General features: G+C 39.6%; 1 protein-coding gene across 13 annotated transcripts in view; it reads left to right on the top strand.

Annotated features, from left to right (window-relative positions):
• The window catches only part of VAV3 (vav guanine nucleotide exchange factor 3), a 450,959-nt gene that overhangs the window by 186,538 nt on the left and 244,219 nt on the right, over positions 1–20,202 (top strand). For all 13 annotated transcript variants that reach the window (XM_060412226.1, XM_042251679.2, XM_042251676.2 and 10 more), the window contains 7 exons: positions 820–878; positions 3,801–3,866; positions 9,200–9,308; positions 12,159–12,251; positions 14,809–14,877; positions 17,669–17,772; positions 19,401–19,500. In XM_060412226.1, coding sequence (XP_060268209.1) covers positions 820–878; positions 3,801–3,866; positions 9,200–9,308; positions 12,159–12,251; positions 14,809–14,877; positions 17,669–17,772; positions 19,401–19,500 — 600 coding nt within the window. The remainder of the gene's footprint in view (positions 1–819; positions 879–3,800; positions 3,867–9,199; positions 9,309–12,158; positions 12,252–14,808; positions 14,878–17,668; positions 17,773–19,400; positions 19,501–20,202) is intronic.

The raw sequence follows: 20,202 nt of genomic DNA, 5'->3' as shown, positions 1-20,202 counted from the left end.
CTAAATTATTATAAGCAGTATCCAGATGAGAAAATGGAAACCCAAAGAATTTAACTAGTTTGTGTAAGGATATATGGCCAATAAATGGTGAAGTCAGGATTAGCACTCACACGGTCTGGCTTGAGAGCCTACCCTGTGAATTACCGTGCTACACAGCAGTGCTGTTCAATAGAACTTTCTGTCATAGTGGAAGTATTTCATGTCTGTATCATCCAGTGCAGTAGCCACTAGGCACGTGGGCTACTGAGCACTTGCAGTGTAGCTAGTCCAACTAAGGAATTTGATTTTTTGTTTTTAAAATGTGAATTCATTTACATTTAAACAGCCTCTCTGTGTCTTGGAGAAGGAAATGGCAGCCCTCTCCAGTATTCTTGCCTGGAGAATCCCATGGACGGAGGAGCTTGGTGGGCTACAGTCCATGGGTCACAAAGAGTCGGACACGACTGAGCGACTTCACTTCTGTGTCTAGTGGCTACTGTTTTGGACAGTGCAAGAGTGTACAGGGTCTTTCAGATCATGTAGAAGTGGAAATATGAGACCTTTAGGACTCACTTGCCTAACTCCTTGTTTTTACTGGTCAAGAAATGGCAAACCAGATGGTTAGTCGTTTGCTTAGCATCATGAAGTTAAAGCAAGGGACGAAATTACAACCCGAATGTTTATACTTCTCAGTTATAGCTCTTCCCATTCTGCATTTTGTGTGGTATCTACAAATTTACATTTCTGCTGCTGTTGTTAATATTAGCTAGTAAAACTAGTTTTTGAAAATTATTTGTTTAATGAAATGCATGTCTAATAAACCCTGTCCTCTTTTCTCAGGTAATAGAAACGTTATCGCGACTTTCTCGCACACCTATAGCGTTGGCCACAGGAATCCGGTAAGCTGCTTTCTCTGTGGTTCGCGTGTCCTGTTCAGTTCAGTGAAGTGACTGTTTATCAAATAGTTACTGTTTGTAAAGCACTTTGCACACAGGGACTGCATCTCATTCACTCAGAATACCTAGTATATAATAGACATTTGAAATTTGTTGAGCAAGTAAGAACTTATTCGTAGAGTTGAATAAAGCACCTTGGCTAAATATTGTTCTCAATTTACTGGTGACAATCACTGATACGTTTGTTTATTTTTTTAACTATCTCTAACATTTCTATACAGGTGATTCATTAAGACAAATGCTTAATTAAATAAATATTTTAAAAGATGTTGTAGTACATTTATATCCTATAAGCCATAAGAAGGAGTCACAACTTTTAGGCATTTTAAGAATTAATCAGACAACCAAAATGATATATGTACAAGGAGATATACTGAAGATTTGGTACCAAATGAAATCTTGGAATTATAGTTGACCCTTGAATAGTGTGGGCATTAGGGGCACCCACTGTCCACACATTTGTAAATTTGAGTACAACTTACAGTTAATACTTGGCATCCTCTGTTCCTCTGTATCAGGGGTTTCAGCCAACTGTGGATTGTATAGTATGTACTACTGAAAAAAGTCAGTTTATAAGTGGATCTGTGCAGGTCAGACCCTCTTGTTCAAAGGTCAACTGTAAATTGGATTAATTCTACTTTTTCCACGTAGTGAAATATTATGCAGTCATTAAGTATGGAAATGGAGATACAGATGTTGTGTTGGGCCTTTTCTGTTTAAAATACAGTAATTCAAGTGAGTTCAGTTAGAAAGTTGTATTGTTAATGATGTTAGAAATAACAGAAAAGCAGTTTCAGCAGTCACACAGCCAGGCCGCATGGAAGTGGAATGGATCTCATTTCTCATGCGATTTCCTCAGGAGTCTATAACTGTCTCTAGCTGTTACAGGGCTCTGTGAACCTCTGACTCGTCTTCTGTTGCTTTCAATTTTCTGTTCACGTTCAGTTTCTAACAGAGGGGATACAATCATGTCTACAGGGTTAATCAGCTGTGGCTGGGCAGCCCAGTCCTCGGGTACAAAGCATAGTGACCTTGGGGAGGATGCCCCGCAGACCCTTTCTCAGAAACAGACCATGAATTTGACAGCTTTCTACAGAGGGAGTCTATAGGTTGGAGAAAGGTTGCATACCCTGTCATTTCGTCTTCAATTTATGATTTATCTTTCCATGTCAGCATATATTTTGTTATATGTAAGCAGAAGATTTTGAAATAGCATGTTTTTATCTCTATGTGTTATTAACCATATTTAGATAGCATATTCAAAAGCAGAGACATTACTTTGCCAACAAAGGTCCGTCTGGTCAAGGCTATGGTTTTTCCAGTGGTCATGTATGGATGTGAGATTTGGACTGTGAAGAAGGCTGAGCACTGAAGAATTGATGCTTTTGAACTGTGGTGTTGGAGAAGACTTGAGAGTCCCTTGGACTGCAAGGAGATCCAACCAGTCCATTCTAAAGGAGATCAGTCCTGGGTGTTCTTTGGAAGGAGTGATGCTAAAGCTGAAACTCCAGTACTTTGGCCACCTCATGCAAAGAGTTGACTCATTGGAAAAGACTCTGATGCTGGGAGGGATTAGGGGCAGGAGGAGAAGGGGACGACAGAGGATGAGATGGCTGGATGGCATCACCGACTCAATGGACATGAGTTTGAGTGAACTCTGGGAGTTGATGATGGACAGGGAGGCCTGGGTGCTGCAATTCATGGGGTCACAAAGAGTTGGACATGACTGAGCGACTGAACTGAACTGAACTGAACTGATATGGTTAATTCTGAAAGGATACATAGCAGTTTTTCTTTTTTTCCTTTTTAATTACTCTTATTTATAATTTCACTGTTTACCACAATGGACTTGTATATAAGAATATAATAAAATGTGTCGAGATATTTATTTTAAAAAAGGGTTTTGAAACTGGCATTTCTCACACATTTTAATTTATTTGAAAAATGTATGTTCCTTAAATGTCCTAAGTATTGTTAATCTGTAAACCAATGTGAAATATTTTCTCTATACTAAATATAATTATTTAGCGCTTATTTGTTATTTTGATGGGTCCTCTTGTTTTTATGAAACATATGACATGCTGGTTGTATGTAAAGAAAGCGTAAAACTTTTGGCACCATAGTGTAATCACTGTGATTTTGTTAGGTGTAAATTTAGGGCATTATGTTGTTGTTCTGAACAAAGATCAAAGCATGAGACAAACAGGGGAGTGAATGGCTAGGAACAGGGCATAAATTAAAGTGATTTTCTTTGACCAGGGGACAAAGAAAACACCGTACTCTCCCTGAGGCCTGTTTGACTCATTTGTCCAATAGATGAAATTACAAAAATATGACTTATATAGTTTATGGTCTGAGTAGAAAAGTATATCAGAGTCAGTGATCATATATAGAGGACATGACATTTTTTACTTCTGATTTTTTTATTGATACTAGTAAACTGAGTCATGCTTGGAGGATTGTTACCAAATTATTTGTCAGATCAGATTCTCCAAGTGCAAAGAGACAGTGTGGAAGATAAGGGCCCACTCTGAACTGGGAAGCTGCAGCGGGCAGTGAGGCGAGCCTGCAAGCGTGTGGCTGGTGGGAAATGGTGAGCACCTTAGCACATCTGCAATCACTCTCATGACTGTAGTGACCAGCAGTGATTGCTGCAGGGGTTTTGGGGTAGCAGGTGCCACAGCCTTCCTGGGGGACCCTGACACAGCCACAGGGTCCCACACTTGGGGAGAAACCCCCGATGTCATGTGAAACATGGTGACTGACCTGACCACTTTGGCTGCAGTTGGACTTGAGTGTTTAGTGAGTGGTAAATGTCCAGCCTCCTTGTTGCTCATTCACTCATTTTTCTTCCCTCTCTCCTAGGCCCTTCCCGACAGAAGAAAGCATTAATGATGATGACATCTACAAAGGCCTGCCTGATTTAATAGAGTATGTTGAGCGTTTCCAGCAAAATTTCCACAAAATTAACACCAGTGCCAATTTTTGCATCCTTTGTGAATGGTAACAGTATGTGTTCAAGTAGCTATCTAAAGGGGAACCGTGGCTTAATGATTAAGACATGTAAGAATTAACCTCAAACTCCTGATGGAAATGTTCACAAGAAAATGTACTTCAAGTGGCTTTTAATTCCTGTTGTGTATCTTGCATTGTGTGAGTCTCTATGGAGAGTAAAGAAACAGACAGTGATGAAGTTAACATTTGGAAGTTTCTCAAAGGCATTGTAGAGGTAGTAGACGGACCTGGAATCAGGAAAATAAGAAACAATCAGAGAGAGAAGTAGCATCTACCATCAGACTTGTAGGACAGATAATGCTTGCTCTGCAAGTTCAAGGGCAGATGAGATTAGTGTGCGAGGGGGTTATTCAGGGATGTTTCATCAGACGGTGTTGATTCTGAACAGAGAATCCTTTTGGGCCATATTATTAAATAGTCAGGAGAGGGTAAAGGTCTTTGCAGCTGATTACCTCCTGCTGATTGAGTGACTTGCGCAGATTACAAATAAATATAAAATGTGATCCTCACCCCTCAGGGAACTGATGCCAAAGATCAGGTATGTTTGCAGAGAATTGTAATAAGACATAGATTCTGCTCCAGGAGAGATTCAGGTCCTATGGAAATTCATCCACTTATCCATCCTGATAACTCCAGCTCGAGGAGCTTGTTCTTACTCTAGGACTTTTACACTTGCTGTGCCTTCTGCCCTTGTGGCTGACCCCTCACCATTCAAGTTTTCACTCAGATGGCCCTCCCAGCAAAGCCTTCCTGACTACCCTACCCAAAATTGTCACCCCACTTCCCTTGCCCTGTGTTTTTATGGTTCTCGCCTCTGCCTGAGGTAGTCTCGGTTTGCTTCACGGACTGTGTATCTCCTCATCAGAGCACCGACTTCACAAGATCAGGGGCTTTACCTTGTTCTTGGCTATTTTCCTAGCACTTCAAACAGTGTCTGGTATCTAGTAGGCTCTCAGTAAACATCAGTTTTCTGAATAAATAGGCCAAAGCTGCACTGAGCATCTACCTCTTCCAGGCGTGATATTTCAGGCTTGAGCTGTCCATTAGGAAACATCTATCAGTTCCTAGAAGCCTGTGCTAACCGTGTTTCCACACTCTCTCTCATGTAACACCACCTTATGAAGTTGTTACTAGTATCACCACAGTTTACAAATGAGAAAAAATGAGTCTTGAAAAGCTAAGTAACTTGCTAAAGATCATATTGCTAGTAAATAGTAGTCTTTGGGTTTGAACCCGTGCAATTCTTATTCTGGCTCACTGCATTGACTCCCACAAGCACCCTGCATTGCTCCTCCAAGAACTTTCAGCTGGAGAGCTCCGTGATAGGAGCCATAGGGCCGGCCAGCAGCTCTCCTGGAGTAGGCTGCATGTGGATGGGCCACAAAGTCTAGTATTTCAAATGTCCATCAAGAATGGTTTCTTATTGGGCCTTCCCTGGCAGTGCAGTGGTTAAGATTCTCTGCTACCATTTCAGGGGGTCTGGGTTTGATCCCTGGTCAGGAAACTAGATCCCTCATGTTATGCTGCAACTTAGACCTGGAGCAGCCAAAAAAAAAAAAAAAAAGGAAGAAGAAGGAGGATTTCTTAATTCTATTTAAAATCTCCTAGAATTTACTAATCTTCAGCAAAGTCATTACTGAGTGTCTCATTGAATTGGCTATAGTCTTCATCAAGTGACTATAAAATTACTGGTAATATAATTAAATTCTTTGTAGTCTTAAAAAGAATATTATTATTTCCAGTGCTATGATGACATTTTTTAACCTCCAGCATTTGTCACTTATACTTACTCATTCCTATAATCTTGCTCATCTTGTTCTGTTGATGTCAGAATTAGTCTGTAAGGATGCAAGTTTAGAGAAAACCTAGGTCCCCAACCTGGCTGCCCTGGGAGATGCAGTCAGCTTCCCCTCTCCACCTGGAGCTGGAGGTCTGAATGTCATGTGTTTCCTGCAGCTGCTTGCATTTGAGTTTGCCGTAAGGTCTTGATCTTCAGTCTTGGCTTTGTGATGAGCTCTGTGGCTTCACATACTTCACTGTCACCACTGGGGGTGAATCTCCTGAAGGGAGGCCCCCGGAACAAACAGTGGTCTGCTCTGCTCTGCACTGCAGGGGGAAACGCTCTCTCCTGATGTGGAGAGAAGCTGACACAGGATGGCATGGGGAGCATGTGAGATGGCTAAACTGTACCCTGTCCTTGCTCCTCCAGCCTTCATGACCGGAGTGTCAGGTGTAACCATATACAGATGGCCTGGACACAGGAAAGCTAATATAGATGGTGGTTGATCTATTGGCCATTTGAAAAATCACAGCTCCTTCCTTCATCGCCCCTCTTCATTTTATGCAAATCAGAAATTATTGACCAAACTGTTATCAAGAAACAGCTTTACTATGGGATTGAATAACAAAACCCAAGCTGTTCCAGCCCAGTCGTGACGTGTGTGGGTGCGTGTGTCCCTCCTGCATTTCTTAGAGAAAAATCTGTGTGGGTTTATACATATATGCCTCCGCTCTCATGGGAAATAGTCAATAGCAAGAATTAGGCAAGATGATGTCATTTTTTGTTTGTTTGCTGTTTGTGTTGTTGTTGTTGTTTGGTGGGGGGTGAGTTGGGGGGTCTGAGGCAGGAAATGGATTTCACAGCCTGTCTTCCTTCTGAACAGGATCCCCTTTGATATAGAACCTGTTGCTTTATCTTGTTTTTAAATCTCAGTTCCTTCATGACCTCATCAAACCTTCTTATCCTTTGATGGGTTATGGAAAGTGCTCAAACCAGTTGAACTGCCCTCAGAGTGCCTTCAAACCACTGTTCTCAGAGGAGGCTGCCCGCCTAAGCCCCTCAGTATGGAAATTCTGGAACTGCCAATATGACTCACCATCTGCCTAGTTTTCCAGAGTAGAAAGCTAAGAAGCATCCTTCACCCCTTCCTCCCTCTCCCTAATCCAGATTGGTCCCCAAGTCTGCTTGGTTGTACATCACACAGTCTCTTTCCTTACCTGCCTTTACCCTAGTTATGGTGCTCATTACCTCCCACCCCATCGCTCTGTCTGACTTCTTCACTCTCCACACGACCCCTCTATAACCCCACTATGGTCCCTAGTTGCCCAGGTAAGGTTCAGCTCACAAAGGACAAGGCTCTTCTCAAATTGATTCAGCCCTTCTCTGGATCTCCCCTCACTCACCTGGACGGGACTCCACCCTTCACATTGCCAGGCTCTGCACACCTGCCTGCCTTCACACAGCTTGGCGTCCTTTGTCTGAATACTCATCCCATCTTCTCATTCAGTGTGTCATCCCTGAGGGCAGCAACTGTGTCTGCCTCATCTGCAGCTGTATCTCCTGGAACATGGTATTTATTCCGCAAATACACGTTGACTAAATAAATACACTGCCGATGCAGTTCGGATGTAATATCTTCTGTGAAGCCTTCCCCGACTTCCTTAGTCAGAGTATTGCTTACTCTTTCCTCTGCATCATAGAATTCTGTGTTTCTGTGCTGTTTTCCACATTAGACTATGGGAGAGCGGATCTAGGCATTCTTCTGGATCTTCTGGATCTGGCAATCAGTATGTTCTTAGTGAAAATCAGGTAGGTGGGTAGACAGGAGGACAAGTCATCTGGGAATGAGTTTTCTCAGAGCAGAGTTCTCTGTAACTTCTCTTACCACTAGATTCCTCTCCCTTAAGGCACCTTTCTTTCTTCTGGGTATTTGACAGTTCCTTTCTGTCAAATGCCTCCAAATAACTCTTCCTGACAAACATAGACAACCTTGTGATTGCCCCCTACTTTGAAAAATGCTCCAAGTTGCAGAGTGACATTTATACTTACAATGTTTTTATTTTTGTACATATCAATTTATAATGTTCTATCTGCACAGGCCCAAGAGGAATGCTAAGGGCTGGCAGTATTGGAGGAATGGAATTTCTTTTCCGAGAGAGGTTAATGCTTCTTTCTCACACACTTTAATTTATTAATCTCAGTTCTTTGGCATTATTTGTTAGTAGAAGCTATTTATGGAACTCTTGAACAGAAAGGAAAATTGGAGGAGTAATGATAGAATGGGTGATAGGTGGAAGCGACTGTTTTTACTTTGACTGAACAGGTTTACTGTCTCACATGAAGAGTTTAGGGATGATACATCAATCAGTCACTGTGGAAGCATTCATGGAAGCTTTAAAAATAGAGATTATTTCCACTGCTGGTAGACTAGCAGAAAAATTTAAAAGTCTTTTAAAAATGTCTTGTGGCCTTGGGACCTTTTCTTTAAGCAAAATACAAATAAAACAGATAAAAAAGGAATCTGACTCAAAGGGAACCTATGGGTATCCTTTGAGTGGCCTTGAAGGAACATGGTTTGAAAACGATTGCACTAGATATGGATGAGTATAATCAACAGAAATTAATGCTTTAAAAAGATTATTTATAACATAGCCACTCCTTCCCAACTCCTCTGTCTTCTCCATAGTATATCCTTTAATACAGATGATGAAACTGAGACTTTAGTTTTGGCCAAGGCATGTGAGATCTTAATTTCCCAGCCAGGAAATGAACCTGGGGCCAGGGTGGTGAAAATGCCTGGTCCTAACCACTGGACAACCAGGGAATTCCCATGAGGCCTTGACATATGAACAGTGGGAGGCAGTAAAATAGAGTAGGAAGAGAGGAGGATAGTGAGATAGCATCACCCACTCAATGGACACGAAGAGCAAATTCTGGGAGGTCGTGGAGGACAGAGGAACCCAGTGTGCTGCAGTCCATGGATCCACAGAGAGTTGGAGACGACTTAGCAACTGAACAACAATAACAATAATAGAGCAGTTAAATCACTCAGAGCGTAAGATAGCCTGAATTTTAAATCCTAGCTTTGCCCTTTGATGAGCTGTGTCATTCTGGGCAAGTCAAAGAATCTTTTGTTCTCTCAAAATCCTTGCCACTATGACTGACCACCTGTTAACAGGTAGACCAACATGCCTACCTGTTAAACACAGTAAATGCTGGGCCTGCTGGGCAAATGAGGATAATCCATGCAGAGTGATGTAGTAAAGGCCCAGTGAGTGTTAGGTCATTACCATCACTGTCGGAGCCTGTGGTTTGTCGTTGTTCTTATCAGGAGGGACAGAACTGGAATGTGAGCCTTTCACTCGTTCCAGTTGATCCGGGTTTTCTACTAAAATCCAGTAAGCTGTTTCTCACTATTATATTTACCGCATGATAGAAAATGACATTTGTGTTGTGCCCTTTGTTTCAGTGAAGCCCACGTGGAAGATGAAGAGGGTCTGTACGACTGTGTGTATGGGGAGGATGACGGTGGCGAGGTATATGAGGACCTGATGAAGGCAGAGGAAGCTCCGCAGTCGGTAGGACTTTGGCTTCGCTAGGACTTTTTAAGTTACTCTGAGTATTTAATAAGGAAAGTGATTACTTGAAGGACTAATTAATATAATAATTATAATGAATACAATATTTATGCTATAATTAAAATTGTAATAAATACAGTAGTTATAATTAAACTTCTGCTGGAGTCGCCTTTTGTTTTCTTTTTTTTTAATCTTGCTTTTAGCTATATAACCATGACTTATTAGTCTGAATCATTTTATTAGGAAAGTGATTATTTGAATGGTTGACTATATGATAATTATAATTAATAAAATAAAATAATATTCATGTAATAAGTATCTTAATTGCAATTGTAATGCAATGATTGTAATTAATATAATAGTTAAAATTATTTAGGTAACTTCTGCTGGAATCATTTTTGTGTTTTCTTTTTTATGTTTTAAAAAGTGTTAGTCACTCAGTCGTGTCAGACTCTTTGTGACCCCCATGGACTGTAGCCTGTCAGGCTCCTCTATCCGTGGAATTCTCCAGGCAGGGGTACTGGAGTGAGTAGCCATTCCCTTCTCCAGGGGATCTTCCTGACCTAGGGATTGAACCCAGGTCTCCCATATTACGGCAGATGCTTTACCATCAGAGCCATCCCTTTTCATGTATAACTGTATAACCATGTCATACTGACATGATGTTGGGCTTCCCAGGTAATGCTAGTGGTAAAGAACCTATCTGCCCAAGCAAGTAGACACAGGAGATATGAGTTCAATCCCTGGGTCCGTAAGATGCCCTGGAGGAGGGCTTGACAACCCACTCCAGCATTGTTGCCTGGAGAATCCCATGGACGGAGGAGCCTGGTGGGCTATAGTCCGTAGAGTTGCGAAGTGTTGAACACAACCGAAGTGTACAAAATGAGACATTGTGCAGTTCAGAACATCCATAGGGAATCTCTGGTCTAATCCTTTCATTTTACTAGTAGAAAAATCAAGTCTGAGACGTGAAGGGCATGCCACCCAGCTAGATAAAGCAGAGTGGCAATAGAGCATAATTTCAGGGAATCATAAGATTATACTGTTATGAAAGGAAATCTCTTACAAAGCAGATAAATCTACTTTAAGATTGATGCGGCATAAAATATATGTTAAAGAATATTTCTTCCTATTTGTTAGGAGTTGATATAAGGTATTTTTCTTGCTTTTGTTTCATTATATGTCTCCTAGCATTTTTTCGCTATTTTATAAACTTAATTTCAGATATTACCATAGTCAATATGAGCCCACAAAACTATCTGCATGAAAATATGTAAAACATTCAGAATTACTTTGAATTATTTTCTCATCTGTAGTTTGAAATAGAAAAGAAAAAAAGTCTGTTGCTTAAACTTTTATTAACATAGTCTTTTTTTTACACAAAAGCCTTTCTTCATGAGCTGGGTGTAGTTTAGGTTTCTTCAGTACTTTGATGAATTCGCTGAGCTCTCTTTGACCTCTTGCATTTAATAAAAGGCTGACAAGTTGTCTGATGCCCAGGTAGGGAGCAGCAGCTTCTGTGGGATGAAAACAGATTGGCTGGCCTGTGTTTGGTAAATGTCATCAATGTGTGCTTTAACCTGCTGTGCCAGCTGACTGGACACCTGTGGCAGCATTTTAAGTGTTTTAGGTGACAAAGTATTGTCTGTGCCCCCTTAAATTGTCAGCTGCTTTGGGCACCAGCAGATTCTTCACTGCCTTTCCCAAGGACTGTCTTCACTGAGCTGACAGTGCTGGGCTGTCCGTGTGGCCCAGGGTGAGCGGTGATGATGACAAAATGCATCGGGTACTTCTAGTGCGCTCCTCAGGGTGTTAGGCACTCCACATGGGTTATCTCATCTACAGATCCTTGGGCTGGCTACTGTGATTTTGTGTTATAGATGAGAAAGTCGAGACAGAGAAATTAGGTAACTTCTTCACAATGACAAGCTAAATGACAGTAAAACTGGTCCTTGAACCCAATTCTATCTGATCCCCAAACCTTTGATCTTCCTACCATGTTCTTCTGCCTCTAGTCTTAAACACTTGGTAAAAACCAAACATCAAGATGTTAACTCTTGAAAAAATATTTTAAGATTTTTTTACTTACCAAATATTCTTTTGTGATTTTTTGCAGTTATTTCTATAGCACTTGTAAAGTATGCCATACATTAAGAAAATGGTATTAGACCACTCATAATGTTTCCAGATTGAGTTACATTTATAGTAAAATAGATGGTTTGGTTTAAAGAGAGTATACTCAAAGTATATTTTTAATTACTCAAACTTTTGCATTTACATTGTTCAAATTTTTTTTTTTAAAAAGCAAAGTGTGTTAGTCATTCAGTCGTGTCCAACTTTTTGTGACACCACGCAGCCCATCAGGTTCCTCTGTCCATATAATTTTCCAGGCAAGAATACCAGAGTGGGTTGCCATGCCCTTCCTTCAGGGGATCTTCCTGACTCAGAGATTGAAGCTGGGTCTTCTGCATTGCAGGCAGGTTCTTTACCATTTGAGCCACCAGGGAAGCCCTTTAAAAGCAAAGATCCTTCACAAATGCCATTCAATGTATCTTTAAGTTATTTGTGTTATTAGAATGGAAGGCCTGGGAATTCCCTGGTGGTCCAGTGGTTAGAACTCCATGCTTCCCCTGCAGGGTGCACAGGTTCCATCCATGGTCAGCGAATTAAGGTCCCACAAGCTGTGCAGCATGGCCAAAACAAAACAAAAGAACAAAATCAAACAAAAAAAGAAATCATTATGTTAGAATGGAATGCTTAAAATTAAATAATTTTTATTTCTATCTTCTACTGAAGAGATTAATATATGAATCTGATTAAATAATTTTAATTTGAAAATTCTAATTGTAGAAATGTCCAGAAAATGATATACGAAGTTGCTGCCTAGCAGAAATTAAGCAGACAGAAGAAAAATATACAGAAACACTGGAGTCAATAGAAAAAGTAAGTCATTAGGAATTCTCGATTTTCAAGCACAGTAAGTTACCTACATGTGAACTTTCATGTTGTGAACTTTCAAAGATGTGAGTGTATGTGACAGTCCCTATATGCCAGCTGCTGGACTGTACTTTTTGAGGTACTGTACTATAAGATTAAAAATAGGTTGTTTTTTTTTAATGTGTATATTATTTGTGTGAAAGGTATTATAAACCTATTACAGTAAAGTACTATGTAGTTGATTGTGTTAGGTGGGTACCTGGGCTAACTGTTGAACTTAAATTGAATTTACTCATGCGCTTTCAGAATGGAACTCATTTGTATGTCAGGGACTTGCTGTACTGCCTTGTATAGTTAATGCATTAGGCTCAATGTTTCTGCAGTGTCTGTATATTCTGATATTCAGTATAATTTTGGATTTAAAGATCTCAAAGCAGAATTATTCATTCCACAATCCCACAACGATTTATTGATTTCTTAGTGTCTGAATGGCCCTAATTTAGGGACTGAAGGTATAGCCATCAACACAACAAAACTCTATAGGTCTCCTGATTCTCGTGGGAGGGTTTATAATTTAAGCAACTAAGTATGTCAGGTGGTGATAAGTCCTCTGAAGAAAAATAAGGCAGAGGAAGGGGATAGTGAGTGACGGGGGAAGCTGGTGTTATCTTATGTAGAGTGGTAATGGAAAGCCTGTATGGTCAGGTTGCATTTAAGCAGAGAGCTGACTGAATTGAGGAGTGAGCCATGTGAATATCCCAGAGTGGACAATCCCTGGGAGAAGGGCCCTCACATGGGACAGTGTTTAGTGTACTTCAAGGAACAGCAGCAGGCCAGGAGGCTGAAGCAGACTGAGGGCAGGGGAGCAGTGAGATTGGAAACCTGGTGAGCGCCCGAGGCACAGGGGGTATATGGGGACACCTGGCTAAAAGCTGAAGTGTTTTGAGTAGCAAAAGTCATGGGATCTAATGCAAGTTTTGAACAGCTCCTTCTGGCTCTTGTCAGACAAGGGTGGAAATTGGGGGAAATGTTAGAAGAATATTGCAGTAATAAAGTTGACAGAAAGTGATAGTATTGGTAAAGGTGGTAGAGAGTGGTCAAATTCTGAATAAACTTTGAAAGTAGAGTCCAGTGGATTTGATGATGAATTGGGTAAAGGATGTATGGAAAAGAGCAATCAAGTACACTACGTTTTTAGCATGATTACGATGGTGACTGAGATGGGAAAGGATAGGTGTATGATCATGAGTCTGCTGGGACCTGCTAAATTTGCAATACCTATTAGCTTCCAATGAGATGTGTTGAGGAAGAAGTTAGATATATGTGTCTGACATTTGGTGGAAAAGTTGAACTGACGTATAAATTGGGCCATTATCATTATGCAATGGTGTTTAAGGCTTTGCCACTAGAGGAAACCGCCAAGGGAATAAATGCTGATAGAGAAGAGATTTAAGATCACTTCTGGTGACTTCCACATTTGGAGGCTCGGAGAATGAGAACCAGCAGACAGTTTCGCAAGTTAAAAAAAAAAAATAGATGAAGGTGTGAAAGAGTTGTTTAAGACAATGAGAGGGTAAATGTACTGGGATTATATAGTGTGAAGGTTCAGTTGAGTTCTGTGATTATTTTTTGAACTAGCTATCAATATAGCTTCTGTTTAACTTCTTAGGTACAGGCACAAAATATGTGGAAAGCTAGATTTAACTGGGTTTTCATTTTTCCAGAAAAAAAGAGAGAGTAAGGGTATTTGCAGGGCAGTGATTCTGATGATGGCTCATGGAATGTACACTGGGTAAGGGAAGTGAGGATATGAGGGACTGTGGGATGATCAGGGGATGGGCAGACGCAGTGGGTTGGAGAAGTCTTTGGAAGAAGAGCTGTAATTGTAGGAGGGTAGAAGTCAGAGAGTTGCTTGCTTCAAATGAATTCCCTGGAGCATATGCAGTGGTTGGTAATGACAGGGTCTTGGGCTATGACCACAAGAGGAGCTCAGCTAGAATGGGGCACAGATTGTTGGAGTTCAAGGAACCAAGAAGCCAGGCTATTGGAAGGATCATCTATATAGTTACTGAAAAGGTCAAAAAGAAAGATGGGGTAGTAATGGACCAGAGAGATGATAGGCCAGGAACTAGAATTCTCAAGGAATGAAAGGGAGTGATCCCCAAATTGCATAAGCAGATTATTTATCTCAGAGATCTAGAATCTCCACAAAGCAGGTGAGGGATATTTTATATTACTCAAATATATCTCCAAAGTGTTGCCATTGTTTGCTAATTCAGCCAATGATGTTCTCTCTTCTTTTATTTTTCTTTTCTTAATTTTAGAAGCATTTATAGGCCAAAGCTTTTATTTCATGTTTTAAATATATTAACCTGTATTTATGTCTTATATCTCTATTCAAGTATTGAATCTTTATGACAGAGAAAATAGTTTCTGCTTTTTTTCTTGGTATTCATAAAACTGATTAATTTTCAATAAATATTTATTGCTCCTTGATGAAAAACTGTCATATGGATTAGGATAAGTTGTAATTAATTATTACCCCTCACTTCTCTCCTGGTAGTATTTCATGTCACCATTGAAAAGATTTCTGACAGCAGCAGAATTTGATTCAGTATTCATGAACATTCCTGTAAGTAAAAATCGCTAGTAAAAATGGAGCTACACTTCTATAAAATCTTTATTTACTTAGTGATTCTCTATTTGAACATTATATTCTCTAAGAAATTTAACCCAATTTTCTGCCTCCTGAGTTCTTATAGTCTTATTTTCTGGAAATAACTGCCATGTCATATTGTCAACCAAAAATCAATCAAAATGTATGCTGAACACGAATGGGTAAGAATCATGTACTTAATTGTTTGTCATGACAAGGTAGCCCCAGTTAATCCCTGGTGTTACAGTCTCTTTGTCTCATGGGAGTTCCCTTCTGCCCCATTCCTTGCTTTCTTGTTCTCCAGCCCCTCCACCCCATCTTACAGACACCGTCCTGGCTTCATCCCTCTCTTCCACTTACTGCCATTCCTACAGTTCCCTGTTCTCTGCTTTTTGGTGTTTTCTGCTTCTGGTTATAACATAATACACTTCCATTTCTGAAATACACTGTTTCCTTCTGATAAAACAATCTGTTTTAATGATAAGATGTGAAGAACTTCTCTTCACATTTATACAATCATTATAAATTTCAGGGTACCTTACAATCCTAAAAGAATATTTACAAGAAGCCTAGAAGCAAGCCAAGTGCAATACTGTGTACGGTCTTGCTAGGCAAGATTCAACTTCTTAGTCCTCTGGAATTGGCCTTGGTTTTAACATATAACTTTTATATACAATATATAAGCTTTGATGTACAGGCTTGCCTGCATCACCTGTGAGGACCCTAGTATTTTGATTCCTTTATATTTAGTGTTGCTATGCACGAATTGATGAACTGTGGCATGTTGTCCTTCTCCCTGATTATGGCTCACATGAAGGCATTCTTATTGATTTGTAGCATAGAAGGAAGAAAAAGCTCACGAATATCAAATGAATGTTTAGCATAAAACAAGCCACACAGGAGATTCCTTAAAAAACTGGAAATAGAACTGCCATATGACCCAGCAATCCCACTGCTGGGCATACACACTGAGGAAACCAGAATGGATGTTCATCGCAGCACTGTTTACAATAGCCAGGACATGGAAGCAACCTAGATGTCCATCAGCAGATGAATAGATAAGAAAGCTGTGGTACACATACACAATCATTTGAATCAGTTCTGATGGGGTGGATGAAACTGGAGCCTGTTATACAGAGTGAAGTAAGCCAGAAAGAAAAACAGCAATACAGTATACTAACACATATATATGGAATTTAGAAAAATGGTAACGATAACCCTACATGCGAGACAGCAAAAGAGACACAGATATAAAGAACAGTCTTTTGGACTCTGTGGGAGAAGGCAAGGGTGGAATGATCTGAGAGAATAGCACTGAACCATGTATATTATCATATGTGAAACAGATCACCAGTCCAAGTTCGATGCATGAGCCAGGGTGCTCAGGGCTGATGCATGGGGATGGGGAGGGAAGTGGGAGGGGGTTTAGAATGGGGAACACATGTACACCCATGGCAGATTCATGTCAATGTATGGCAACACCAATAAATATTGTATAGTAATTAGCCTCCAACTAAAATAAATAAATATAAAAAAAAGAAAACAGATAAGCAACAAGGACCTACTGTATAGCACAGAGAACTATATTCAATATTTTGGGATAACCTGTAAGCGAAAAGAATCTGAAAAAGAATATATATATATATATATATATATATATATAAAAAACTGAATCACTGTGCTATATACCTAAAACTGTGCTATATACTAACACAACATTGTAAATCAACTATACTTCAATAAAAAATAAATTAACAACAAAAAAAAAGCCACACATTCTAGGAAGATAAGTGTCAAACCAGTTATATACGGTCACCGTAGCTTAGGACCTGTTTGACAGTCCTTACTCTAATGGCCTTTCAGTGCTCCTCAAAAAAGTGATAGAAGAAAAAATAGTGATGGGGCCAACATACTTGTGCTGTGCTTACACCTACTGAGGAAAAGGATGCCCTGCAGTCAATCTGTGCTGCAAGGTACATGGGAAGAGGTAGTGGGAGAATTGATACTTCGACTTGAACCTTGTCGTTTCCCAGCTGTGGTATGTATTTTACCGTCTGACTGAGAATGACTTGCTTATCAGGAAAAATGTGAAATTCTTGAGTTTTGAGTTGCCCTATTAAATGGCCTACTACAGTTTATTTGGTGCTTATTTATGCCATTAGTTGTCTGGTTTCAAGTAATTTAGTCTGATGATTGTTAGCTTAGCTCCAGGACACCACTAATTGACCCAAGTACAAATCTACATTTTCATGTCCCAAGGACATGAATCATTACTTTATCCTGTCAATAAAACATTAAGCATTTGGATAGTTTTATTTAAAAATTTAAAGTGATTATAAAATGAAAATGAACTGTACATATTTTAATACAAGGAATAAATTACCCTTTAATAACTAGTGAGATAATTTCTCTTTCCACAGGATACTGACATTTTGAGTCAGATCTGAAGTGGCTATTTCCCATGTACGTGGCCTCTCTGTTCTCTCCCTTTCTCCCGCCCTTCCCCTCTCCTCTTCTCCTCCCCTCCTTTCCTTTCCCCTTCCCCTTCTCTTTTCTTCCTCTTCCCTCTTTCCCCTCCCCTTTCTTCCCCTCCTCCTCTTCCTCTTTTGACTGATGGGAGCAGGTTTATATATTGAGGGCATTCAGTATATCCTTGAATGGCAAGTCTGGCAACAATAGGGATGCTGGGCTCCAGGTGATGGTTTTGTTTTTTTTTTTTTTTTGATTCTGATTCCTAATTTCTCTTGCCATTGTTTTCTTTTCTAAGGAACTTGTGAAAGTTCATCGGAACCTAATGCAAGAGATTCATGATTCCATTGTGAATAAAAATGACCAGAACTTGTATCAAGTTTTCATTAACTATAAGGAAAGGTAACTTTTGGGTTTTAAACTTCATGGCTATTAGTTTGTAATTACAGTGAGGGTTAGTATTAAAATTTCTCATAAATAGCTGTAAATACGGTTCATTAAGATACTACCTGCGAAGTAATTAGAACATGGGACAGTTAATCTCAGGGTGGTGGTTGAGCTCTCTCTCTATATATACCAGGAAAAAAGAAAAAAAAAGAGTTCAAGTTTTGCACTGAAAACCAGACAGTGTAGGTTCTTGTACAGACCTATCACTCTTGAGTCCTGTACATAGACTTCAGGAGGTCATCCTAAATCTCTGAGCCTCCTTTTCTTTGTCCGTAAATGTTAAGGGTACATTAGTTGGTACTTACTGCTTTTTCCTACTCAAATAGCTTATAATTCTCTATTTTGGAGTATTAGATTCACAGGCAAAGTCACTTTCTCTTTTGGAGTTTGAAAAAAATCTTCTGAACAATTCACATGAATTAGAAGTACCAAGGAGTTTTGCTTAAAATATAGCACTGTCTTTTTAAATCAATCCCTATAGTTCATAGTACCCAGAAGTGGCTAATTAGCTGCTTTGTGTCAACATTAGATAAATATTAATGTAGTAGTATTTTTTCCACTAGAGAGCTCAAAGAAACAATAAATTAACCAGACTCTCTGCAAAAATTGGTGTCACTCCAGAGAGACCCTTCCTGAAGTAGACTCAGACCCCATGCAGTATGAATGATCTTCTATCCAGCACAGCTCAGGCCTCTCATTCCCACTTTTCAGATAATGTATTTTTCTTAATTAAAAAGTGGGAAGGAGTAGGAAGTTTATTAATGAGTGGAGTTGTAACTAGTGATTACAGTGAAATTGTAGTAGAAAATAAAACTGTTCCTGAGTGAGCATGAACAGTGTAAAAGTTGATCTCTAATAGAAACTTGAACAGAAATTTTAATTTTGTTTTTGGTGTATATGTGTACTCCAACAATGTGTGTGTATGCATGCTAAGTGTCCGACTCTTTGCAACCCCATGGACTGTAGCCCTCCAGGCTCCTCTGTCCATGGAATTCTCCAGACAAGAAGACTGGAGTGGATTCCCATTTGCTCCTCCAGGAGATCTCCCAGACCAGGGATAGAACCTGAGTCTCTTGTGCCTCCTGCATTGGCAGGCGGTTTCTTTACCACTAGCACCACCTGGGAAGCCCACTCCAACAATATTAACAGTCATTAAGTTTGATTGTAAAATCTGCCTGCTATAAAAATGTACATGGAATCAATTCCATTCAAATTTGGAAATTAAAAACAGTCACTTTTAATACCATAAATATGAGTGACCCTAATTCCACGACTGTAAGTGTGTGTGTGCTCAGTTGCTAAGTTGTGTCTGACTCTCTGTGACCCCATGGACTTAGCCCACAGGCTCATCTGTCCATAGGATTTTCTAGGTAAGAATGCTGTAAGTGTGGTGAGTGTTCAAAGAAATGAGAAAACTGAGGTTCTGAGTAATCTGTCCAGGGTAACCTAGAAAGTAAGAAGTCCAGGATGAGTGAGATTTGCTTTGGTTATATCTAACTGTGGGCTTAAGTAGATGGATTTCCTCTTCTACTTTAATCTTGCCTCTTGGTCCTCAGCTTTCTTTCTCTCTCTTTTCCTTTCAGGTTGGTTATTTACGGGCAGTACTGCAGTGGAGTGGAGTCGGCCATCTCTAGTTTAGACTATATTTCTAAGACAAAAGAAGATGTCAAACTGAAATTAGAGGTGCCTGTTTATTTTTTGTTTGTATATGTCATAGAGTAATATAAACTAAAACAATATATTTCTTCTCATGATCATTGCAACTGTAAATTTCCATGAATTCTAAGTGTGATTTCTTAAAATATTAGATAGCCCTCTAAAATAATAATGTGGCAGTAATAATAACAGTAGTAAAATAGATTTATGGCTTTTTTACATGGATTAGCTCATTAGGCCCTCATGACTTTGTCAGATACATACAATTAATTTTCTTATCTTATGGATAAGGAAGCCAAGGTTCAGAGAGATTATGAGTAATTTACCCAGGGAAGTAAAAGGTACAGGATGAGTAAGATATATGTGAGATAATCTGTACATAGATTTAAATTGTTTATTAAAAACTGGTGCATGGGGATGACCCAGAGAGATGTTGTGGGGAGGGAGGTGGGAGGGGGGTTCATGTTTGGGAACGCATGTAAGAATTAAAGATTTTAAAATTTAAACAATAAAAATTAAAAAAAAAAGTAAAAAAAAAAAAAGATATTTAGGGGTAGGTGTATAAAAAGGGCATGGATTTTGCCCATAAGAAGTAAGACAAGACACATACACATATGAGATTAAGTAGTAAGCACTCTTTGCCAGGGCTCCATGAGTTAGACTGAGTAATTACTTCAGTGTGGTTAGACTATAGAAGATTTATCTAAAGAGGTGGCATTTGAATTAGGT

This window comes from Ovis aries, chromosome 1, assembly GCF_016772045.2.
Source record: "Ovis aries strain OAR_USU_Benz2616 breed Rambouillet chromosome 1, ARS-UI_Ramb_v3.0, whole genome shotgun sequence".
In the NCBI taxonomy this organism is placed as follows: domain Eukaryota; kingdom Metazoa; phylum Chordata; class Mammalia; order Artiodactyla; family Bovidae; genus Ovis; species Ovis aries.
The sequence above is the reverse complement of the archived record's forward strand: the minus strand, read 5'-3'. Positions and strand labels throughout refer to the sequence as shown.